The sequence below is a fragment of the Babylonia areolata genome, chromosome 25 (assembly GCF_041734735.1).
Source record: "Babylonia areolata isolate BAREFJ2019XMU chromosome 25, ASM4173473v1, whole genome shotgun sequence".
Taxonomy (NCBI): domain Eukaryota; kingdom Metazoa; phylum Mollusca; class Gastropoda; order Neogastropoda; family Buccinidae; genus Babylonia; species Babylonia areolata.
Window position 1 is genome coordinate 39,492,007 of NC_134900.1, and position 27,902 is coordinate 39,519,908.

Consider the following 27,902-nt stretch of genomic DNA (forward strand, 5'->3'; position numbering starts at 1 on the left):
CACACAGCAGGAACCCTGCCTTGTTCAGGGAAAACCAACAAACCATGAAATAAGCTGTTGCCCTCTATGCCCAACTTGTGTGTGTCAGCATCGTGAAGTATCTCTGTTGTCCTTATCCATGTGTGTGTGTGTGTCAGCATCATGAAGTATGTCTGTTGTCCCAATCCATGTGTGTGTGTGTGTGTGTGTGTGTGTGTAAGCACCATGAAGCCTCCCAGTACTGTGGACGTAAGGAAGAACAGCGCAATGTCCCATTCCCTGCATGCATGTGGTCTGGCTTTTGACACCCCCCCACCCTAATACCCCCCCTTCCCCTCCCTTCTCGCTGTGCAGATCAGAATGATTTTTTTTCATCTCACAAGTCAAACAGTCTTCCCAGCTGCCAGTGTCCCCTCCCACTCGAACCCACACAACCCCTCCCCCCAACCCCTTCCCTCCCCCCAACCCCTTCCAGTGAAGAGGAGCACAGTTCATTTGGTCTCCTCCTCCTCCTCCTCCTCCCCTTCGTCTTCATCCTCCGCATCCGCATAGTCATCCTCTGCGTCCTCATACACCTCCTCCTCTTCCTGCTCCACGTCCTTCTTCCCGTCACTGCTTGCTCTGGAAACGAACACTCCTGTGTCATCACATCATCACCATACTGCTTGCTCTGAAAAAGAACAGTACCTGTCATCACATCATCACCATACTGCTTGCTCTGAAAAAGAACAGTACCTGTCACCACATCATCACCATACTGCTTGCTCTGAAAAAGAACAGTACCTGTCACCACATCATCACCATACTGCTTGCTCTGAAAAAGAACAGTACCTGTCACCACATCATCACCATACTGCTTGCTCTGAAAAAGAACAGTACCTGTCATCACATCATCACCATACTGCTTGCTCTGAAAAAGAACAGTACCTGTCACCACATCATCACCATACTGCTTGCTCTGAAAAAGAACAGTACCTGTCATCACATCATCACCATACTGCTTGCTCTGAAAAAGAACAGTACCTGTCATCACATCATCACCATACTGCTTGCTCTGAAAAAGAACAGTACCTGTCATCACATCATCACCATACTGCTTGCTCTGAAAAAGAACAGTACCTGTCACCACATCATCACCATACTGCTTGCTCTGAAAAAGAACAGTACCTGTCATCACATCATCACCATACTGCTTGCTCTGAAAAAGAACAGTACCTGTCATCACATCATCACCATACTGCTTGCTCTGAAAAAGAACACTCTGTCATCACATCAATGGCCATGTTGTTCACTCTGAAAAAGAAAACTGTCATCACATCAATGGCCATGTTGTTCACTCTGAAAAAGAACACTACCTGTCATCACATCAATGGCCATGTTGTTCACTCTGAAAAAGAACACTGTCATCACATCAATGGCCATGTTGTCCACTCTGAAAAAGAACACTGTCTGTCATCACATCAATGGCCATGTTGTCCACTCTGGAAAAAGAACACTGTCATCACATCAATGGCCATGTTGTCCACTCTGAAAAAGAACACTACCTGTCATCACATCAATGGCCATGTTGTCCACTCTGAAAAAGAACACTGTCTGTCATCACATCAATGGCCATGTTGTCCACTCTGGAAAAAGAACACTGTCATCACATCAATGGCCATGTTGTCCACTCTGAAAAAGAACACTACCTGTCATCACATCAATGGCCATGTTGTCCACTCTGAAAAAGAACACTACCTGTCATCACATCAATGGCCATGTTGTTCACTCTGAAAAAGAACACTGTCACCACATCAATGGCCATGTTGTTCACTCTGAAAAAGAACACTGTCATCACATCAATGGCCATGTTGTCCACGCTGAATAAGAACACTGTCATCACATCAATGGCCATGTTGTTCACTCTGAAAAAGAACAGTCACCACATCAATGGCCATGTTGTCCACTCTGAAAAAGAACACTATCTGTCATCACATCAATGGCCATGTTGTTCACTCTGAAAAAGAACACTATCTGTCATCACATCAATGGCCATGTTGTCCACTCTGAAAAAGAATACTGTCATCACATCAATGGCCATGTTGTCCACTCTGAAAAAGAACACTACCTGTCATCACATCAATGGCCATGTTGTTCACTTTAAAAAAAAAAACACTGTCATCACATCAATGGCCATGTTGTTCACTCTGAAAAAGAACACTACCTGTCATCACATCAATGGCCATGTTGTTCACTTTAAAAAAAGAACACTGTCATCACATCAATGGCCATGATGTTCACTCTGAAAAAGAACACTATCTGTCATCACATCAATGGCCATGCTGTCCACTCTGAAAAAGAACACTGTCATCTCATCAATGGCCATGTTGTCCACTCTGAAAAAGAACACTATCTGTCATCTCATCAATGGCCATGCTGTCCACTCTGGAAAAAGAACACTACCTGTCATCACATCAATGGCCATGTTGTTCACTTTTAAAAAAAAAAGAACACTGTCATCACATCAATGGCCATGTTGTTCACTCTGAAAAAGAACACTACCTGTCATCACATCAATGGCCATGTTGTCCACTCACAAAGTGAAAAATGCAATGTTCCCACAGCTGTGACCAAACAATATTCCAGACCGTGTCCAAACCTTTTCCTCACCAGAGTGAACATTTTCCCTGCCAAACAATGCCAAACTGAATCCAAATTTGTTCGCTACTCTGCTAATGAAAGAGGTAACCAGCTGACAATGTTCAAATTCAATCACTTTTTATTCTTTTGATTCTTTTTATTCTTTAACACCTTAACCCTTTGAGCCCCTGACCACCGCTTTACCGGTGGTAGAGAAAAATGACATAATGCCCAGCCACCGGTTGAGCGGTGTGTAAACACTTGTGTCATGTTTTGCTACTGGTTGATTTATATTGAAGAGCCAATCAGAAAAACCGTAACATTCTGACGTCAGCGAACGTAGTACCAACATGGCCGCGCCTTTTCATTGTGTTTTGTGCATGTTCTTTGGATAAAAAAGATCGATTTCAATATAAGTCAACCAACAGCAAAACATGACAAGTGTTTACGCACCGCTCAACCGGTGGCTAGGCATTGTTGTCATTTTTCTCTACCACCGGTAAAGCGGTGGTCAGGGCACTCTCTTTATATCTACCGTGACACATTAAATACCAATTATTTGCAAATTTTGGCTCAGGAGCTCAGACAGAAGGGCTAAAATTGCTCAAGAACTCAGGGCTCAAAGGGTTAAAGCTGTGCTGAATGGTACTAGTCAAAGGTTTTATTCAAAATACCAAAGTTACCTAGACCCAGAAAGTAAAAACATATTTTTCCATGACTGTGTATGAACCCTGCCTGTGTCAATCAGATCATTCTTTACCAGCTGTTCCCAGCTCAGCCCCTAACCACAGACAAGCAATGTGGAAATAGTATGTCAACTGACAGGAGACAGATTCACAGAAACTGCAACAACAGTGACTGTCAAACACACACCACAAACACACGTCAACATGTCGCCACACACGCACACACACACACACCACATACACACGTCAACATGTCGCCACACGCACACCACATATACACATCAACATGTCGCGACACACACACACCACATACACACATCAACATGTCGCAACACGCACACACACATACCACAAACACACATCAACATGTAACAACACACACACACACACCACATACACACGTCAACATGTCGCCACACACACACCACATATACACATCAACATGTCGAGACACACACACCACATACACACATCAACATGTCGCAACACGCACACACCACATACACACGTTAACGTTGCCACACACACACAGAAACAGCACAGAGAAGAAGAAAGGCAGGTCCATAGAGCATGGAGACAACAACTCACACGGCGGACATGTCGACGGTAAGGCCCCTGCCTTTGGAAGCTGCTGCCTTGTTGCCCCGCCCCCTACCCGGCTTCACCGTCACCCGGGGTGGTCTCCGTGCCAACCGTGCCCCCCGCATCGCGCCTCGCATCCCGTACATGCCTCGCATGGGGGGCTGTGGGCAACACACATTCCTCTTCACTGCTTCTTTGTTTGGTTTGTTCTCCTTCTCCTCACTGCTTTCATGTTAGGGTTGTTTGTTCCTTTCTCTCTTCACAACTCACATGTTTGTTCCTTTCTCTCTTCACTACTTATGTTTGTTCTCTTCTCTCTTCACTACTTACATGTTTGTTCCTTTCTCTCTTCACTACTCACATGTTTGTTCCTTTCTCTCTTCACTACTCACATGTTTGTTCCTTTCTCTCTTCACTACTTACATGTTTGTTCCTTTCTCTCTTCACTACTTACATGTTTGTTCCTTTCTCTCTTCACTACTTACATGTTTGTTCCTTTCTCTCTTCACTACTCACATGTTTGTTCCTTTCTCTCTTCACAACTCACAGGTTTGTTCCTTTCTCTCTTCACAACTCACATGTTTGTTCCTTTCTCTCTTCACTACTCACATGTTTGTTCCTTTCTCTCTTCACTACTACGTTTGTTCCTTTCTCTCTTCACTACTCACATGTTTGTTCCTTTCTCTCTTCACTACTTATGTTTGTTCCTTTCTCTCTTCACTACTACGTTTGTTCCTTTCTCTCTTCACTACTCACATGTTTGTTCCTTTCTCTCTTCACTACTACGTTTGTTCCTTTCTCTCTTCACTACTAGTACTATGTTCTCTTCACTACTATGTTTGTTCCTTTCTCTCTTCACTACTTACATGTTTGTTCCTTTCTCTCTTCACTACTTATGTTTGTTCCTTTCTCTCTTCACTACTATGTTTGTTCCTTTCTCTCTTCACTACTTACATGTTTGTTCTCTTCTCTCTTCACTACTTACATGTATGTTTGTTCCTTTCTCTCTTCACTACTTATGTTTGTTCTCTTCTCTCTTCACTACTTACATGTATGTTTGTTCCTTTCTCTCTTCACTACTTATGTTTGTTCTCTTCTCTCTTCACTACTTACATGTATGTTTGTTCCTTTCTCTCTTCACTACTTACATGTTTGTTCCTTTCTCTCTTCACTACTTATGTTTGTTCTCTTCTCTCTTCACTACTTACATGTATGTTTGTTCCTTTCTCTCTTCACTACTTACATGTTTGTTCCTTTCTCTCTTCACTACTCACATGTTTGTTCCTTTCTCTCTTCACTACTCACATGTTTGTTCCTTTCTCTCTTCACTACTATGTTTGTTCCTTTCTCTCTTCACAACTTACATGTTTGTTCCTTTCTCTCTTCACTACTCACATGTTTGTTCCTTTCTCTCTTCACTACTATGTTTGTTCCTTTCTCTCTTCACTACTTACATGTTTGTTACTTTCTCTCTTCACTACTTACATGTTTGTTCCTTTCTCTCTTCACTACTATGTTTGTTCCTTTCTCTCTTCACTACTTACATGTTTGTTCTCCTCTCTTCACTACTTACATGTTTGTTCCTTTCTCTCTTCACTACTTACATGTTTGTTCTCCTCTCTTCACTACTTACATGTTTGTTCTCTTCTCTCTTCACTACTTACATGTTTGTTCTCTACTTACATGTTTGTTCTCTTCTCTCTTCACAACTTCTAACATGTTTGTTCTCTTCTCTCTTCACTACTTACATGTTTGTTCTCTTCTCGCTTCACTACTTACATGTTTGTTCTCTTCTCTCTTCACTACTTACATGTTTGTTCTCTTCTCTCTTCACTACTTACAACATGTTTGTTCTCTTCTCTCTTCACTACTTACATGTTTGTTCCTTTCTCTCTTCACTACTTACAACATGTTTGTTCTCTTCTCTCTTCACTACATACGTGTTTGTTCTCTCTCTTCACTACTTACATGTTTGTTCTCTCTCTTCAGATTACGTTACATCTCGCTCATCACTGCTTAACAGGTTTTACCTTGAATCACTACCTAACAACAGGTTTTACCTTGAATCACTACCTAACAACAGGTTTTACCTTGAATCACTACCTAACAGGTTTTTACTTTTAATCACTGCCTAATTTACCTTGAATCACTGCCTAACAACAGGTTTTACCTTGAATCACTACCTAACAACAGGTTTTACTTTGAATCACTACCCAACAACAGGTTTTACCTTGAATCACTACCTAACAACAGGTTTTACCTTGAATCACTACCTAACAACAGGTTTTACATTGAATCACTACCTAACAACAGGTTTTACCTTGAATCACTACCTAACAACAGGTTTTACCTTGAATCACTACCTAACAACAGGTATTACCTTGAATCACTACCTAACAACAGGTTTTACCTTGTATCACTACCTAACAACAGGTTTTTACTTTGAATCACTACCCAACAACAGGTTTTACCTTGAATCACTACCTAACAACAGGTTTTACCTTGAATCACTACTTAACAACAGGTTTTTACCTTGAATCACTACCTAACCACATATTTTGTTATATGTCTCATGATTACTTCACAGAGTTTATCTTTGATCACTACTCAATAAATTCTATCTCAAGTCACAACTTAATACCAGATTTGATCTCTGGTCACTAATTTCATTTATATCCAGTCACTGCTTAACCACAGATTTTGAAATCTCTCTCCTTACAACTGAACAAAAGAATTGATCTCTCATCTATATGAGATCATTTATTAGCTCGTCACAGCTTAAAAACATATTTTCTCTCTCATCACACACACAAACACCCATTCACTCTCTCTATAAAATCACACAATATGAATGGATGGAAAACTAAACTACACATCACACACACACACACACGACACACACACACTGTGTATCAGTTAGACAAGACACAGCAAAGCTTCTTCCAGTGTAGAAGACAGGACTCACACACACACACACACACACTGTATCAGAAAGACAAGACGATAAAAGCAGACAATGAGACACTCACAGCAAAGCCTCGTCCAGTGTAGTAGACAGGATTGTTGCGGGGTGGACCCATGACTGGACTGGCTCCCATGATCCCTCTGCAACACACACACAACACAGTCATCACACACACAACACAGTCAACACACACACAACACAGTCAGCACACACACAACACAGTCAGCACACACACACACAACACAGTCAGCACACACACACACAACACAGTCAGCACACACACAACACAGTCAACACACACACACACAACACAGTCAACACACACACACAACACCGTCAACACACACACACAACACAGTCAACACACACACACAACACAGTCATCACACACACAACACAGTCAACACACACACACACAACACAGTCAACACACACACACAACACCGTCAACACACACACACAACACAGTCAACACACACACACAACACAGTCATCACACACACAACACAGTCAACACACACACACACAACACAGTCAACACACACACAACACAGTCAGCACACACACAGCACAGTCAACACACACACAACACAGTCAGCACACACACAACACAGTCAACACACACACAACACAGTCAACACACACACACCACAGCCAACACACACACAACACAGTCAACACACACACAACACAGTCATCACACACACACAACACCATCAACACACACACACAACACAGTCATCACACACACACAACACAGTCAACACACACACACACAACACAGTCAACACACACACACAACACAGTCATCACACACACACAACACAGTCAACACACACACACACAACACCATCAACACACACACACAACACAGTCATCACACACACACAACACAGTCAGCACACACACAACACAGTCAACACACACACAACACAGTCAACACACACACACACAACACAGTGAGCATACACACACAACACAGTCAACACACACACACAACACAGTCAACACACACACACACAACACAGTGAGCATACACACACAACACAGTCAACACACACACACACAACACAGTCAACACACACACACAACACAGTCAACACACACACACACACAACACAGTCAACAGACACACACACAACACAGTGAGCATACACACACAACACAGTCAACACACACACACAACACAGTCAACACACACACAACACAGTCAGCACACACACAACACAGTCAACACACACACACAACACAGTCAACACACACACACAACACAGTCAACACACACACACAACACACACACAACACAGTCAACACACACACACACACAACACAGTCAACACACACACACAACACAGTCAACACACACACACAACACAGTCAACACACACACACACACAACACAGTCAACACACACACACACAACAGTCAACACACACACAACACAGTCAACACACACACAACACAGTCAAAACACACACACAACACAGTCATCACACACACAACACAGTCAACACACACACACACAACACAGTCAACACACACACACAACACAGTCAACACACACACACAACACAGTCATCACACACACAACACAGTCAACACACACACACACAACACAGTCAACACACACACAACACAGTCAGCACACACACAGCACAGTCAACACACACACAACACAGTCAGCACACACACAACACAGTCAACACACACACAACACAGTCACAACACAGTCAGCACACACACAACACAGTCAACACACACACAACACAGTCAACACACACACACCACAGCCAACACACACACAACACAGTCAACACACACACAACACAGTCATCACACACACACAACACCATCAACACACACACACAACACAGTCATCACACACACACAACACAGTCAACACACACACACACAACACAGTCAACACACACACACAACACAGTCATCACACACACACAACACAGTCAACACACACACACAACACAGTCATCACACACACACAACACCATCAACACACACACACAACACAGTCATCACACACACACAACACAGTCAACACACACACACAACACAGTCATCACACACACACAACACCATCAACACACACACACAACACAGTCATCACACACACACAACACAGTCAGCACACACACAACACAGTCAACACACACACAACACAGTCAACACACACACAACACAGTCAACACACACACACACAACACAGTGAGCATACACACACAACACAGTCAACACACACACACAACACAGTCAACACACACACACACAACACAGTGAGCATACACACACAACACAGTCAACACACACACACACACAACACAGTCAACAGACACACACACAACACAGTGAGCATACACACACAACACAGTCAACACACACACACACAACACAGTCAACACACACACAACACAGTCAGCACACACACAACACAGTCAACACACACACACAACACAGTCAACACACACACACAACACAGTCAACACACACACACAACACACACACAACACAGTCAACACACACACACACACAACACAGTCAACACACACACACAACACAGTCAACACACACACACACACAACACAGTCAACACACACACACACAACAGTCAACACACACACAACACAGTCAACACACACACAACACAGTCAACACACACACACAACACAGTCAACACACACACAACACAGTCAACAGTCAACACACACACACACAACACAGTCAACACACACACACACAACACAGTCAACACACACACACACACACAAAACAGTCAACACACACACACAAACACACACACACACAACACAGTCAACACACACACACACAACACAGTCAACACACACACACACAACACAGTCAACACACACACACACAACACAGTCAACACACACACACACAACACAGTCAACACACACACACAAACACACACGCACACAAACACACACAATCACTGGATTACAATGGCAGGACAATGGAGTGTGGGGAAGGGTAGGCAATAACTTTTAACCCCTCTTTCTTTTTCATCAGTTTTTATGTTCTTCCTAAGTGAGCACTGCCAGGTATGCTTCAGTTTCTCATGAACGATGCCATGACTTTTGATACCAATTTTTTTTTATGGATCCGGTTTCCCTATCAGTACCGACTAAAATGTACAGACCATAAAAGTCACTTTGAAGGCAGAAATAAACATGAAAGAGAAAAAGGGCTCTGCTGCACTATAGCAGCACGCTCTTCCTGGGGAAAGCAGCCTGAAATTCACAGTGAAATCTGTTGTGACAAAAAGAGTAATACAATATTCGCCCTTTCAATCATGTGCCTTCTGCTTATCTTTCCCGTCACTATATTTCAATGTAATATGTACTTACTTATTCATTTTGTCTTATTACTTCATTTTTATGTTAATTTCATACAGAAACCACGGGTAGGCTCTAAAGGCCTAATAAACACATTAGGTATGTGTAGTGAAATAGGTATATGTCAGGCAGTGCTGCTGCTTTCCATCAGGTATATGTGCTGCTTTCCATCAGGTATATGTCAGGCAGTGCTGGTGCTTTCCATCAGGTATATGTCAGGCAGTACTGCTGCTTTCCATCAGGTATATGTCAGGCAGTACTGGTGCTTTCCATCAGGTATATGTGCTGCTTTCCATCAGGTATATGTCAGGCAGTACTGCTGCTTTCCATCAGGTATATGTCAGGCAGTACTGCTGCTTTCCATCAGGTATATGTCAGGCAGTACTGCTGCTTTCCATCAGGTATATGTCAGGCAGTACTGCTGCTTTCCATCAGGTATATGTCAGGCAGTACTGGTGCTTTCCATCAGGTATATGTGCTGCTTTCCATCAGGTATATGTCAGGCAGTACTGCTGCTTTCCATCTTTTTTATACTCTTTTTATCTATCTATCAGACCTGTTCTATAGTAATTCACTGCACCCACCGTCTGTCCCAGGGCAATGAACACACACACACACACACACACTCACACACACACACACCCCTGTCCTATAGCAGTGAACACACACACACACACACACACCTGTCCTATAGCAGTGAACACACACACACACACAAACCATTTATTGTCAGATTAACTTTCTGGTGTACTAACACACAAACACACACCACCTGTCCTATAGCAGTGAAAACACACACACAAACACACACACACCTGTCCTATAGCAATGAACACACACACACACAAACACACACACCTGTCCTATAGCAGTGAACACATGCGCGCACACACACACACACACCCCTGTCCTACAGCAGTCAACACACACACACACACCCCCCTGTCCTACAGCAGTCAACACACACACACACACACACCCCTGTCCTACAGCAGTCAACACACACACACACCCCTGTCCTACAGCAGTCAACACACACACACACCCCTGTCCTACAGCAGTCAACACACACACACACCCCCCCCCTGTGCTACAGCAGTCTACACACACCTGCCGCGGGGTGAGGGTCCCTCCCGGCCCCTCCAGCTGCCCACCACAGTGCCCGCGACCTCCAGGTGACCTCCGCGGTTGTCAAGGGGACAGCTGCCTGCACACCCAATACACCACCACTGTCACTGTCAGAAAACTGACAGACAATGAATGTCAGAAATGTACCACAGCAGGGTTACTACACAGCGTGCATGTGTTGTGCCCCTGTGTGTGTGTGTGTGTTCTTGTGTGCTTTGTGTTGGAATGGCATGGTATTATAACATGCTCAGATGTGTGCTTTGTGTTGGAATGGCATGGTATTGTAACACGCTCAGATGTGTGCTTTGTGTTGGAATGGCATGGTATTGTAACACGCTCAGATGTGTGCTTTGTGTTGGAATGGCATGGTATTGTAACATGCTCAGATGTGTGCTTTGTGTTGGAATGGCATGGTATTGTAACACGCTCAGATGTGTGCTTTGTGTTGGAATGGCATGGTATTGTAACACGCTCAGATGTGTGCTTTGTGTTGGAATGGCATGGTATTGTAACATGCTCAGATGTGTGCTTTGTGTTGGAATGGCATGGTATTGTAACATGCTCAGATGTGCTTTGTGTTGGAATGGCATGGTATTGTAACATGCTCAGATGTGTGCTTTGTGTTGGAATGGCATGGTATTGTAACATGCTCAGATGTGTGCTTTGTGTTGGAATGGCATGGTATTGTAACACGCTCAGATGTGTGCTTTGTGTTGGAATGGCATGGTATTGTAACACGCTCAGATGTGTGCTTTGTGTTGGAATGGCATGGTATTGTAACACGCTCAGATGTGTGCTTTGTGTTGGAATGGCATGGTATTGTAACACGCTCAGATGTGTGCTTTGTGTTGGAATGGCATGGTATTGTAACACGCTCAGATGTGTGCTTTGTGTTGGAATGGCATGGTATTGTAACACGCTCAGATGTGTGCTTTGTGTTGGAATGGCATGGTATTGTAACACGCTCAGATGTGTGCTTTGTGTTGGAATGGCATGGTATTGTAACACGCTCAGATGTGTGCTTTGTGTTGGAATGGCATGGTATTGTAACACGCTCAGATGTGTGCTTTGTGTTGGAATGGCATGGTATTGTAACATGCTCAGAGGGGTTGGAAAGTGTTGAATAATTTATACTATGAAAGATGACGACATGGTTACTTTTACTGTAATGCTATTACCATTATATATCTCTATATATAATTCTACTTATATGTTTTTATTTTCCCCCAAGGCCTGACTAAGCAGGTTGGTTTTCGCTGCCTGTCAGGCATCTGCTTAGCAGATGTGGTGTAGCATGTATAGATTTGTCTGAAGGCAGTGACGCGTCCTTGACTAAGGCAAGTGAACTGAACAATGATCAGTGTAATGGCGATGACTCACCCAGAATGCCCCGGCCCCTTGCAGCGGCTCTGGGTCCCCCGGGGAGCAGAGCAGGCCCCATGGGTCCGTCCCCACGCCCGTCCCGGTACATGGGTCCGGGTCCTGGGGGGCCGTAGGGACCCGCCCTGTAGGGGTCGTGGTAGGGGAAGGGGAAGGGCAGGGGGGGGTGAGCAAAGTCCACATGAAGGTTCTCCAGCACAGCCTGTCTCAGTCGCTCCAGTCGCATCACCTGCTCCATCTGGGGACAGTCAGAAACACACACTGTGTACTGTGTTGTGTCATGTCGTGTCGTATCATACTGTAATGTATTGTACTGGAATGTATTGAATTGTCTCAGTCACTCCAGCCTCATCACCTGCTCCATCTAGGGGACAGCCACAGACATCATGTATTGTGTCATGACCGTGTCGTGTCGTGTTGTGTCATATGGTATTGTATAGTATTGTATTGTCTCAGTTGCTCAAGCCAAAATACAGAGCAACACTGACACACTACACAATGCAAACACATGAATACACCAACCCCTGTACTACTATGTCTCCAGTATAATACAACTTGATGCAACTGAATACAATGAACACAATACAAAAGATGTGAAAGCATCAACATCTGTACCACACACTGCAACATAAAAGATATGATGACATCAACACTGTGCTACACACAACACAAAAGATATAAAGACATCAACACTGCACTACACACAACACAAAAGATATAAAGACATCAACACTGCACTACACACAACACAAAAGATATAAAGACATCAACACTGCACTACACACAACACAAAAGATATAAAGACATCAACACTGTGCTACACACAACACAAAAGATATAAAGACATCAACACTGCACTACACACAACACAAAAAAACATGAAGACATCAACACTGCACTACACACAACAACACAAAAGACATAATGACAACACTGCACTACACACAACACAAAAGACATGAAGACATCAACACTGTACTACACACAACACAAAAAAACATGAAGACATCAACACTGCACTACACACAACAACACAAAAGACATAATGACAACATTGCACTACACACAACACAAAAGACATGAAGACATCAACACTGTACTACACACAACACAAAAGACATGAAGACATCAACACTGTACTACACACAACACAAAAGACATGAAGACATCAACACTGTACTACACACAACACGAAATACATGATGACAACACTGCACTACACACAACACAAAAGACATGAAGACATCAACACTACACTACACACAATACAAGACATAAACACCTGCACTTCATACATTACAAAAGAACTGAAAACATCCACACCTGCACTGTATTATATCCACACCTGCACTATATTACAAAAAACATGATGACATCCACACCTGCACTATAATACAACAGACATGATGACATCCACATCTGCACTATATTATCATCCACACCTGCACTATATTACAAAAGACATGATGACATCCACACCTGCACTATATTACCATCCACACCTGCACTATATTACAAAAGACATAATGACATCCACACCTGCACTACATTACATCCACACCTGCACTATATTACAAAAGACACAATGACATCCAAACCTGCACTATATTACAAAAGACATAATGACATCCACACCTGCACTATATTACATCCACACCTGCACTATAATACAACAGACATGGTGACATCCACACCTGCACTATAATACAACAGACATGATGACATCCACACCTGCACTATAATACAACAGACAAGATGATATCCACACCTGCACTATAATACAACAGACATGATGACATCAACACACGCACTGCCATGTCAACACCACACCACAACAGAACAGACAAGCCATATAGACGTGCCTCCATGCAGCCCAGTGCCTCACCTGTCCGTCACACAGGTCCACCAGACTGATGTTGCTGTTGGCTCTCAGCAGTTTGTGGTGGAACAGCTTGCCGTCAAAGAACAGCCAGGGGCTGCACACAGAGCCCGGCACCGGGGCCCCGCACACGTCGTTGGCCAGCAGGGCCGTCTCCACGCCTGACATGAACAGCGACGCCAGCTGTACTCCTCGTCCCATGATGGTCGGCAACTGGGTCACACACAGCGCCAGTCTCATGTCAAACAGGATTCTACCCCCATCATTGAAAACTTTTTTTTTTTTTAACAGCCCTGCTTCTAAGCACTGTGTGTCAAAGTCTGTTTCATTAAAATGGTGTAAATGTTCCTGCAAGCAAAGGGAGTTAACTTTTACACTATTTCTAGTTGTGTTCCTGTATTTCAATTTTTGGGGGAAATCCTCTCAATTTCAGCAAATTTTCTTCATTTTTCTGCATCAGTATGGCAAGGGAATCTACCCAGGCTGTCAACCCCCAAGGGATAAATGGGTTAAAACATGGCCAGTAACTTTGAATCAATGCATCAGGTAGTAATTAAACAAACACCAACAGAAGATGGGGAACACCTGTACACACCCACCTAGAGGTCCTTTTAGAACTAAAACACCAACAGAACATGGGGAACACCTGTACACACCCACCTTGAGGTCCTTTAGGAACTAAAACACCAACAGAAGATGGGGAACACCTGTACACACCCACCTTGAGGTCCTTTTAGAACTAAAACACCAACAGAACATGGGGAACACCTGTACACACCCACCTAGAGGTCCTTTTGGAACTAAAACACCAACAGAACATGGGGAACACCTGTACACACCCACCTTGAGGTCCTTTTGGAACTAAAACACCAACAGAACATGGGGAACACCTGTACACACCCACCTAGAGGTCCTTTTAGAACTAAAACACCAACAGAAGATGGGGAACACCTGTACACACCCACCTAGAGGTCCTTTAGGAACTAAAACACCAACAGAACATGGGGAACACCTGTACACACCCACCTTGAGGTCCTTTTGGAACTAAAACACCAACAGAACATGGGGAACACCTGTACACACCCACCTTGAGGTCCTTCAGGAACTAGAACACCAACAGAACATGGGGAAGACCTGAACACACCCACCTTGAGGTCCTTTTGGAACTAAAACACCAACAGAACATGGGGAACACCTGTACACACCCACCTAGAGGTCCTTTTAGAACTAAAACACCAACAGAACATGGGGAACACCTGTACACACCCACCTAGAGGTCCTTTTAGAACTAAAACACCAACAGAACATGGGGAACACCTGTACACACCCACCTTGAGGTCCTTTTAGAACTAAAACCCCAACAGAACATGGGGAACACCTGTACACACCCACCTTGAGGTCCTTTTGGAACTAAAACACCAACAGAACATGGGGAACACCTGTACACATCCACCTAGAGGTCCTTTAGGAACTAAAACACCAACAGAAGATGGGGAACACCTGTACACACCCACCTTGAGGTCCTTTAGGAACTAAAACACCAACAGAACATGGGGAACACCTGTACACATCCACCTAGAGGTCCTTAGGAACTAAAACACCAACAGAACATGGGGAACACCTGTACACACCCACCTAGAGGTCCTTTTGGAACTAAAACACCAACAGAACATGGGGAACACCTGTACACACCCACCTTGAGGTCCTTTAAGAACTAAAACACCAACAGAACATGGGGAACACCTGTACACACCCACCTTGAGGTCCTTTAAGAACTAAAACACCAACAGAACATCGTAATAAAGCTGTACACACCCACCTTGAGGTCCTTTAAGAACTAAAACACCAACAGAACATCGTAATAAAGCTGTGCACACCCACCTAGAGGTCCTTTTGGAACTAAAACACCAACAGAACATGGTAATAAAGCTGTGCACACCCACCTAGAGGTCCTTTTGGAACTAAAACACCAACAGAACATGGGGAACACCTGAACACACCCACCTTGAGGTCCTTTAAGAACTAAAACACCAACAGAACATGGGGAACACCTGTACACACCCACCTTGAGGTCCTTTAGGAACTAAAACACCAACAGAAGATGGGGAACACCTGTACACACCCACCTTGAGGTCCTTTTAGAACAAAAACACCAACAGAACATGGTAATAAACCTGTACACACCCACCTTGAGGTCCTTTAGGAACTAAAACACCAACAGAACATGGGGAACACCTGTACACACCCACCTAGAGGTCCTTTTGGAACTAAAACACCAACAGAACATGGTAATAAAGCTGTGCACACCCACCTTGAGGTCCTGCATTGTCTGTTCGTCACGCAGCAGGGGGGACACTGCCATGGCGATGAAGGCGTCCAGCTCATGGCGCTGTAACACCTGGCCGTACTGCATCATGTACCTGTCGTCAACAACAGTGCATCATGAACCTGTCATCATACACTTGTAAACAATAATGCATCATGTACCTGTTATCAACATGTACCTGTCATAAACAGCAGTGCATCATGTACCTGTCATTATATACCTGTCATCAACAACAGTGCATCATGTACCTGTCGTCAACAATTGTGCATCCTGTACCTGTCACCATGTACCTGTCCACAACAACAGTGAATCATGTACCTGTTGCCAACAGCTGTGCATCATGTACCTGTCATCATGTACCTGTCGTCAACAACAGTGCATCATGTACCTGTCATCAACAACAGTGTATCATGTACCTGTCCTCAACAACAGTTCCTCTTGTACCTGTTGTCGACAGTGCCTCGTGTACCTGTCATCAACAACAGTGTATCATGTACCTGTCCTCAACAACAGTTCCTCTTGTACCTGTTGTTGACAGTGCCTCGTGTACTTGTCATCAACAACAGTGTATCATATACCTCTTGTCAACAACTGTGCATCATGTACCTGTCATCATGCACCTGTCCTCAACAGTGCATCATGTACCTGTCCTCAACAACAGTCATCATGTACCTGTCCCCAACAACAGTTATCATGTACCTGTCTTCAACAAGTCATCATGTACCTGTCATCATGTACCTGTCCTCAACAAGTCACTGTGTAACTGTCAACAACATCATGTATCATGTACCTGTCTTCTTGTACCTGTTGTCAACAACAGTGCAACATGTACCTACAGTGCATCATGTACCTGTCCTCAATAACAGTGCATCATGTACCTGTCCTCAACTGTGTATCATGCACCTGTCCTCAACAACAGTGCACTACATACCTGTCCTCAAACCAACAGTGCATCATGTACCTACAGTGCATCAGGTACCTGTCATCAACAACAGTGCATCAGGTATCTGTTGTCAATAACAGTGCATCACATACCTGTCATCAACAACAGTACATCAAGTACCTGTCAGTAAAGACACAGGACAATATCCATCAACATTACATCAACACTGATGAAGCTTTTAATGATGGTAATGTGAATCAACTTATCATAAACAAAAATCCATAATGTTTCGTAAAATTGCTTGCTTTCATGCACACACACACCAACATATACTGCCACTGTCTGTACTGGCTGTCTGGTGCTACACAGTCGGCATAATTATTCTCCATGTGCACACACACACAGAGGCTGACGCACATACATGTCTGTATAACTATTCTCTATGCACACACACACACAGAGGCTGACACACATACATGTCTGTATAACTATTCTCTATGCACACACACACACACACAGACTGACATACATACATGTCTGTATAACTATTCTCTATGTGCACACACACACACACACATACACCTGTACACAGTCCTCCTCACCTGAGCACGCAGACCATGAGCAGCAGGTGTTGAGGGACGTACTGGGTGTTGAGGATGAGGTTGCTGTCGCTGTGCATGATGGTCAGGAATGCACGGAGACGTCGGTTCTTGTCCTCCTCATTCTTCCCCAGCCACATGCGCTCAATGCTGGGAACCTTCCACTCCACTGGCCGTGCCACCACCGTCTTGTATACAGGGCGACCGTTGGCCTTCATGGGCATGTACTCCTTCACCGACACCTCGAAGGACCGTGCAGGGGCCGTCTCACCTGTACACATGTCACAGGTGTGAAACGTTACCTCACTGATACACAACATTACACTACACTGCTCGAAGGCTCAGGGGCTGTCTCACCTGTACACATGTCACAGGTGTGAAACGTTACCTAACTGATACACAACATTACACTACACTGCTCGAAGGCTCAGGGGCTGTCTCACCTGTACACATGTCACAGGTGTGAAACGTTACCTCACTGATACACAACATTACACTACACTGCTCGAAGGCTGCTCAGGGGCTGTCTCACCTGTACACACGTCACAGGTGTGAAACGTTACCTCACTGATACACAACATTACACTACACTGCTCGAAGGCTCAGGGGCTGTCTCACCTGTACACACGTCACAGGTGTGAAACGTTACCTCACTGATACACAACATTACACTACACTGCTCGAAGGCTCAGGGGCTGTCTCACCTGTACACACGTCACAGGTGTGAAACGTTACCTAACTGATACACATTACACTACACTGCTCGAAGGACTGCTCAGGGGCCGTCTCACCTGTACACGCGTCACAGGTGTGAAACGTTACCTAACTGATACACAACGTTACACTACACTGCTCGAAGGCTCAGGGGCTGTCTCAGCTGTACACACGTCACAGGTGTGAAACGTTACCTCACTGATACACAACATTACACTACACTGCTCGAAGGACTGCTCAGGGACTGTCTCACCTGTACACACAACACAGGAACATTATCTGATACACAACATTACACTACACTGCTCAAAGGACCATGCTGGGGCTGTCTCACCTGTACACGCAACACAGGAACATTATCTGATACACAACATTACACTACACTGCCCAAAGGACCGTGCTGGGGCTGTCTCACCTGTACACGCAACACAGGAACATTATCTGATACACAACATTACACTACACTGCTCAAAGGACCGTGCTGGGGCCGTCTCACCTGTACACACAACACAGGTGTGGAACATTGTCTCATTGACACACTACATTAGATACAGAAAATCATGGTCACTTTTACCCACAGTGCTCAAAGAACCTATAAAGGGCTGTCTCACCTGTACACACAGGTACATTACATCAGTATCAGTATCAATAGCTGAAGGACACGTCGCTGCATTAAGACAAATCCATATACGCTTCACCACAACTGCCAAGCAGATGCCTGACCAGCAGCGTAACCCAACATGCTCAGTCAGTGAGAAAAAGTGCATCAAATCAGAAGAACTGAACACTGCACCACAGGTACACAACATTACCTACAACACTCAAAGAACCTGACAAGGGCTGTTTCACCTGTGCACATCATGGGTACATAACATAACATTACAGCACAAGTACAGGACATTACATCACAGGTGCACAACATTACCCACAGTGTTCAAAAGACTGGGGTGCTGCCATCAGATGCTGACAAAAAGACCAGGAAGAAATGAAGTGTTCACCTTTCTCTTTGTAGGTGTTCTCATGGACGATCTTCAGTTTGTTGAGGTTGAAGAGCACAGAGTAGATGGTCTGGCGGACAGGGCGGTACAGGTCTGTGTAGGACGGCAAGTCACGGCTGAACTCGTCTTCCAGGGTCACCGGCAGTTTCACTTCCGCCTACACATTTGTATCGCCAATGGGTTTTTTAAATCATTACCTGCCTACACATTTGCATCGCCACTGGGTTTTTTAATCATTACCTGCACACAAACTGTTGCATCGCCATTGGGTTTTTAATCCTTATCTGCCTACACACTGCCATCTCCATTGGGTTTTTTAATCATTACCTTCCTGTAATGCCTAGCTAAACCAATGTTGTGAGGCAGGTGACAGTGTTGTGACAGTGTTGTGAGGCAGGTGACAGTGTTGTGAGGCAGGTGACAGTGTTGTGACAGTGTTGTGAGGCAGGTGACAGTGTTGTGACAGTGTTGTGAGGCAGGTGACAGTGTTGTGAGGCAGGTGACAATGTTGTGACAATGTTGTGAGGCAGGTGACAGTGTTGTGAGGCAGGTGACAGTGTCATGACAGTGTTTTAAGGCAAGTGACAGTGTTGTGAGGCAGGTGACAATGTTGTGACAATGTTGTGAGGCAGGTGACAGTGTTGTGACAGTGTCATGAGACAGGTGTCAGTGTTGTGAGGCAGATGACAGTGTCGTGGGACAGGTGACAGTGTTGTGAGGCAGCTGACAGTGTCCTACCTGTGTCAGCAGCTGGTACACCATGGGGTGCATCAAGCCTTTCTGGTGTCGCTCACTGGCAATGTTGAGGATCTCTGTGGTCACTGTGGGCAGCTTGAAGTCCTTCTTGTTGGGGCTCCCCTCCCCTGTTCACAGCCACAACCATCTTCACTCATTTCTCACCCTCATCCCCTCATAACAGGAAAAAACAGTTAAAAAGACTGCAGCACTCGAGTCATATCATGCATGACACTGATATTGTCAGTTTGAAAGAACAGAGGCAATGTCTTAAAGACTCGCTTGTGATGTCTGTAAATTCAAACACCAAAAATCAGACAACCAAAGGAACTACAAAACAGAACACCACATCCTGACATGGAATCTCCTTCCAGGTCACCATGACCTCTCCCGTCTCTGGTACACTTTGCTGTGACTGACAGTTGACCTAACCCTTAATTTCACTGTGTTTCATGTTTGTGTAGCAGCCAGTTACGGTCCTAAGTTTGATGAATACTGGGTCAGATACAAAACTTGCTAAATCAAGTTGTGTTCCATATGCCTTGATCTTTTACCCAATTTTGAATTTGAACTCCACAACAAATAAAGGGCTGTAAAGATAATATCAATGTTTTCCATCTGGCCAAGACTGCTTCTCTATGGCTACCATTTGCAGTGGCTGAGGCAATGCAAAGATCAAACTTCACTTCGGACATACACAACCAAGACCAGCTTATCAGAACAAATGCTCTTTACAGCAAGTCTCAAATACACACTTACGTCAACAATTTCAGAGTGAAAGAAGAGTGACATAACAGTGTTAAAAATGACAGACAGTGAAAATACTTAGTGACAAATCGGTGAGAAAACTGACAGACAGACAGACAAAACTGACAGTGACAAAACTGACACACAGACACATAACTGACAGTGACAAAACTGACAGACACACTGAGACACAACTGACTGACAGAGAGACAGAAGTGACTAACAGAGACACAACTGACTGACAGAGAGACAGAAGTGACTAACAGAGACAAAACTGACAGACACACTGAGACACAACTGACTGACAGAGAGACAGAAGTGACTAACAGAGACATAACTGACAGACGGACAAAACTGACGTACAGAAAAGAAACTCACCTGACTGTTCAGCAGTTTGCTTTCCTTCCTGTTAAAAAACAACAATAATAAAGATGTTTAATAATGCAAATTATCAAATTCATCAGGCAGTAAACTCTGAAACCTACTTCTCTGCACTTCAAAACAGTTCAGATACCAATTTCATTAGATTGTCTATATCCACAGATATTAACATCAACACTATTTTACAAACCCTTCTTCCACCTCTTTGCGCAAGTGACAAAGTGTGCAAATTTATTCACTCTCTCTCAAACACATATATCTTCTTCACATTTGTGGGCTGCAACTCCCACGTTCACTCATATGTACACAAGTGGGCTTTTACGTGTATGACCGTTTTTACCCCGCCATGTAGGTAGCCATACTCCGCTTTCGGAGGTGTGCATGCTGGGTATATTCTTGTTTCTATAACCCACCAAACGCCGACATGGATTACAGAATCTTTAACGTGCGTATTTGATCTTCTGCGTGTGTATATACACGAAGGGGGTTCAGGCACTAGCAGGTCTGCACATGTTGACCTGGGAGATCGGAAAAATTTCCACCCTTTACCCACCAGGCGCCGTTACCGAGATTCGAACCCAGGACCTTCAGAAGTCCAATGCTTTAACCACTCGGCTATTGCGCCCGTCAAACACATTTATAAGCAGATGGAAGATAATGTCATAAATAATATTTCACAATTACTACATTCATGCTTGTCCCACATCTTTTCCAGACTAAACTGAATTTTTTCAAAACACAAAGCAAACTGGTTCAAAATTTGTCTGATAGACAACTAGCAAAAGAGATCCACAGATAGCCCTGTACCAATTTTCAATTCAAATCACGTTCTGTTTTTTTAACTGTTTGTCTCTTTCTTACATGCATCAACTTAAGCTTTGTGCAATGGTACTGCTGTACTTAAGCTTTGTGCAATGGTACACTGTTGTTGTTTTTTTAATTCTTTTTTTGTTTGTTTGTTGCTCTTTTCCTTTCTTAAATGCTCAAGGGTTTTATTAAAATTCTAAGACTTTTCCAGACTCTGGCATCTCCAGTCCTGGAAATGGTTCTCCAAGACTTGTCCAGATACCCATGAGGAATCCTGTTTTCACCCACCTGATTCTGTGCAGGTCGAGGGGCCTGGTCTGGCAGCACGGCACCTAACTTGGAGACTCCTGGCGCTGCAACACAAGGCACACTACATCACTGCCGTGTTTCACATCACTGCTCACCAAGAAACAGCTGTCAATAATCAAACTGTAAATTTACTGCCATGTTCACCAAGAAACAGCTGTCAATAATCAATTTGTAAATTTACTGCCATGCTCACCTCAACATTTACAGTCTTTTCTTTTAAATATCAAATGTTGATGTGCCGTGACAAACGCTGTATTTTTTTTGCTGTTGCATTCTTTTTCGCTCTTCATATAACGCCTTTCTCTCTCTCTCATTCCTCTCCACTTCTTTCTCCTTTGAGTTAATTTGTCTTTTCTTCGATACATGTCTAACACATAAAAAAACCACATAATGTGTGCAGAGGATCTAGGACAAAGATGTACACATATCACTTTAAAGTATGACAACTCTGGCAATCACTGAAGTGTACAAGAAGCTGAAAAAAATTCACAGACAGTTGTCACTCACACACACACACAACAGTGACAAACGAACAGGGAGGATTACTTTGGTTACTCCTGGGTCGAGGACGGTACTTGAGGAAACCACTTGCTGTGCCGCTCCGATAATACTGAACACTCTGCTTGAATTTGCTGATCAAGTCTTTGGTTGACTTCTTGTAGTTCCTGCTCAACACAAAGCATACAGAGGGAATCCAATGCTTAGTTCAACAACAAAGCATGATGTGTCAGTTATCTCTAAACATCTGCAACATGTGCAATGCTGTGATGAAGTACTGAACGAAATACCTAACACTGCATAAACACTGATGCCATGGAAAAAAAAGAAGAAATATTAGAATGAATACACTTTCTGCACAGACCACACACACAAATGTACACACACACAAAATTAAGTCTGCTGGTCTGGTCTAAAGTACTGCAGACACTCATTTTTTTTAACCAGAATTTTCTTTTTTTAATAATAAATTTAGGCAGTCTTCAGGCCCGTATTTTCCACAATACTGATTTCAGCACTCTGTATGTGTCAGCAAATACACACACACACAATAATCCCTTTGTTACTGGCTGTTTATCAGCCTCTACAACAGAATAACTATGTGGAAAAGCAAACAACATATATCCAAGAATATACAGATCTATTAGTTAATTTTATTTTTCCGAGAAAAAACAATCAATGAAACTCTTCAAGACAAGACCGTAAAAGAAAATGTGCTCACTTGAAGATCATTTCAGCAACCTGATCAAGGTCATCAACAGACTCCAGGTTTCGAACAAAATTAAGGGTCGTCTTCACCATTATTGGGTCCAGTTTGGTCACAGGTTTCTGAAAACAAAAAATGTAGCTCTTAAAATTCAATATAATTTCATATAATTGTAAAAAAACAAAAACAACAACATCATTTATGTTTTAACATAACAATGAACTTCTTACTAGTGACATAGTAATGTTGAACTTGCATTCAAAATTAATTCCACGTCCAACTGATTCAACTGTTGAATGGGCCAAGTCCCCACCACACGTCCCAAGAATCTTGAGAGGTCAGAATAATTTTGTCCTTCTGACAACTTTAAAACAAAAATCAAACGAAGATCTTATGTGCATCATACACATAGAAACTTAGCATACTAAAATGTGCAACAAGAGCAGTCCCAGGCAAAGTCCTGTAGGAAAATACTCTCTAGATAGTCGATTTTAAAAAGTTTGGTACAAACTGACAACAACAAAAATTGACGTCAAAGAAAACAGATGCCTTTGACAATAGGTGCATTCTCGCCTGGTGACAGCAGCCCAAATTTCATATCCATGTAAAAAGAGGTAATACAAATTTTATATTTCATAATCATGTTACATGGTAACAAGTTGTTAAACAACTGATGTAACACATTATTCACTAAACTGTATATATATTTTTTAAATATGTCTGATACACTGTAGGAGCACCATATAAGTTTGAACAAGGTGAATGTTCCCACAAAATTACTACTGGGGGGTACCAGTATGACGATTCACAAGTGAAATTTTCATGTGGCCAATACTAAACTGAAATTACACTTAAAAAGTGGAAGTAATCAAGTCAAAACTCAACACAGTACTGACAAATAACACTTACTTTCTTCTTTTTTGCATCCGGAAACTGAATGCGAAACTCATGAAGATCTGCGTCAGTCAGAATATGATTGCCTGTAACAAGAATAACCAGAATACAAAACAATGTGGTCCCATTCTGATTCAGGTAGTCTCCCTGTTCTAATTTTTAAAGCCACAAAAAGTGGGACAACCATTTCTTTTTAAAACATTAGGAAAACTTACTAAAAATGATGTGCAAAATGTCTAATGAATTCAAATCAAACTGAAGTATTGTCATGGTGAGATTTTTTTTTCCAATAATGTTCCAGTAACACTATACTCAGTATACTGGCTTAGAAGAGTCCCTTTACTGAAATCTGCACTTAGCAACAGGAAAAAAAAGGATGAGAAAACAAAAGCACTTGTCTGAATTTCTGACATATTATCATATGTCTAAAAGTAAAAGAAATCAACTATTATTTTAACCCATTTGTTCCTGACTATACTGTTGTACAAATCTACAACCTCCTTCCATTCTCCCCCACAAAGGCACTTCCCCCATACATCTATGATCTAGTCTAATGTGTGTGGTGTGTGGTTGTGTGTTTGGGATACTGGTCAATAGTGAATCATGTAATTCCTGTATGAAACTAATTAGTGCACATGTGCAAACTGCCTTGCCTAGCTCCCGCCCTTCTTCCATCAGCCCAGTACTTTATGAGGGTATTTCTCCAATAAATTAAACCTGCATCAAATTCTCAAGGCTTTTGAGGTTCTTTAAAAAATACTTTTGAGCTTCAATTTCTAATTCCAATTGAACTGTAGAGACCCCACCCCCCACCCCCACCCCCCCAATACAAATATGTGCCCCAGACTTTGGGGTATTTTGGTTTGCACAATATTTCAATGATGATAAATGATGATGGGAGTGATTCTGCTGCTGCTATGGAGGTTCATTTAGATTTGAAACAACTTGACAAGGCTGTACTCTTTATCAAAATATCCCTGGCAGTGACATTAACCAGGCTGAAATTGAAAGTGAAACCTGCATTGTCAGGATATTTGACCGAAGATGCATCAATGAAATGATAACCCTTAGCTGTGTGGTGCCAGCTGACCCAATAAAGCCCACAGCACACAACCCTGGGTAGGAGCAGCCAAGAGACAGAAAAAAAGCGCTGACAGGGACTGAACCCACATCCTCCCAGCCATCAGTCCATGACACTAACCACTTCACCACTTGTCCTGCTCTAAAACATGTCCCCTTTGTACTAATCACATGCTGGTGACATGCAGTTTATGGTCACTAAGCTGTTCATTTATTTATTAAAATAGATTTGCAACCCAAATTGTCTTTTCTAGTTGGGAACACAAGTCCCGTTTCTTGGCATATAAGCAATCACTTTTACAAACACATAAAAAAAACTAAAAAAAACATATGGCTTATGTGACAAGTAAAACAGTGTCTGAGTCAGAAACAATGATCAGATTTCCTCCCCTTATGCTAGTATAAATGTAGTGAACCCAGCCTGATTCTGTTTAGGCTGCTTTGCATATATAGTCACTGTGTTAAACTTCTAAGGTGTTACATTTTGTAAACATTAAAAATATGCAACTGAATAAATAAGAATTTCTACTGTTACAGAATTTTTAGTAGAATTACCATTTCACAAATCAATCTTTAATTTGATAAAAAATAATTCTAAGCAACTAATGGTCAAAACCTGTCAATAATTACAAAGTTCAAACAGCCATGAATTGATTAGTGACTTTTAAAGCATCTAAAAATAATTGTGTACAACAGCTACATTTTCTTTATGTGTATATTCTTTTCTTAAAACTTTAAACAAATGCTGACTGAAGTCTATCAATACAACATACCAAGCAGTGTTGCAAGGATGCTGAAGCGGTTGGGATTGAGATTCAAACATTTTGCTATCTCATCCATGATGTACTCCTTGGTCTCCAGTGAACCTTTGTATGTCAGCTTGAGATTGTGTGAGGAAAAGTAGCGAGGAGGTTCAAATATGATGTATGAGGGATTTTGTGCAACGATTCCTTGTAAATTGTGTTCGCGACAAAAGCCAATGACTTCTTGATTGTGGTCATCAATGGAGGAAGCAATGGTCACTCCCAAGTGTGACAAAGCCATTCGAAGCGCGCCCTGAACGAAGACTGGTGGACTCCACCACACTTTTGGAGGAGGGGTGCCTCTGTTTGCAATGTGACGGAACACATTGCGGACTTTCTCCTTCTGCTCAAGCTGACTTGCGAGCCACTGCCCAATCTTTTCTTTCTCTAAGGCTCCGTTGAACATCACCACCAATTCCATGTTGGCAGCTTGACCTGCTTGGGTGAAGTTGGACAGGAATGCTGTCATGCGGTTAAACTGACCGCCACATACCCAGTCTGAAAAGTAACCTCCATAGAGTCTGTCCAAGCAGCACTCGCCATCAACGACAAGACAAAATCGTCCGTTTCCGCCAATTCCAACACCCCTCTTCGGCGGCACAAATCCCCTCGCTATTTTCAGCAAGTCGACAGAAACGCATGCACTACTGCATTCGTTTTCTAAGTATTCTCCCAAATCTGCAATCCCCATTTTGCTGTCTGCAGCGTTAACTACACATAAACACTTAGTTCTCAAACACAACCAATGACGGACAATCAAACAAGAACAAAAGATGATCACAACACAACGTCGGCTTTTCCTCGGCTCGTGTCATCCATGTGTGCCTTGTGTA

The 27,902-nt window shown here is 43.1% G+C and overlaps 1 protein-coding gene across 1 annotated transcript; it reads right to left on the bottom strand.

Annotated features, from left to right (window-relative positions):
- Positions 1-427: 427 nt before the first annotated feature.
- LOC143299928 (constitutive coactivator of PPAR-gamma-like protein 1 homolog) lies at positions 428-27,901 on the bottom strand. Its single transcript, XM_076613469.1, has 16 exons — positions 27,040-27,901; positions 25,202-25,272; positions 24,308-24,414; positions 23,635-23,753; positions 23,068-23,132; positions 21,970-21,997; positions 20,848-20,972; positions 20,110-20,266; positions 18,401-18,668; positions 16,901-17,009; positions 14,596-14,802; positions 12,711-12,948; positions 11,313-11,409; positions 6,896-6,971; positions 3,873-4,027; positions 428-600 (listed from the first exon to the last, which is right to left on the bottom strand). The coding sequence occupies exons 1-16, from the start codon at positions 27,758-27,760 to the stop codon at positions 471-473; spliced, it is 2,673 nt and encodes an 890-aa protein (XP_076469584.1). The 5' UTR covers positions 27,761-27,901; the 3' UTR covers positions 428-470.
- Between the last annotated feature and the right edge of the window lies 1 nt (position 27,902).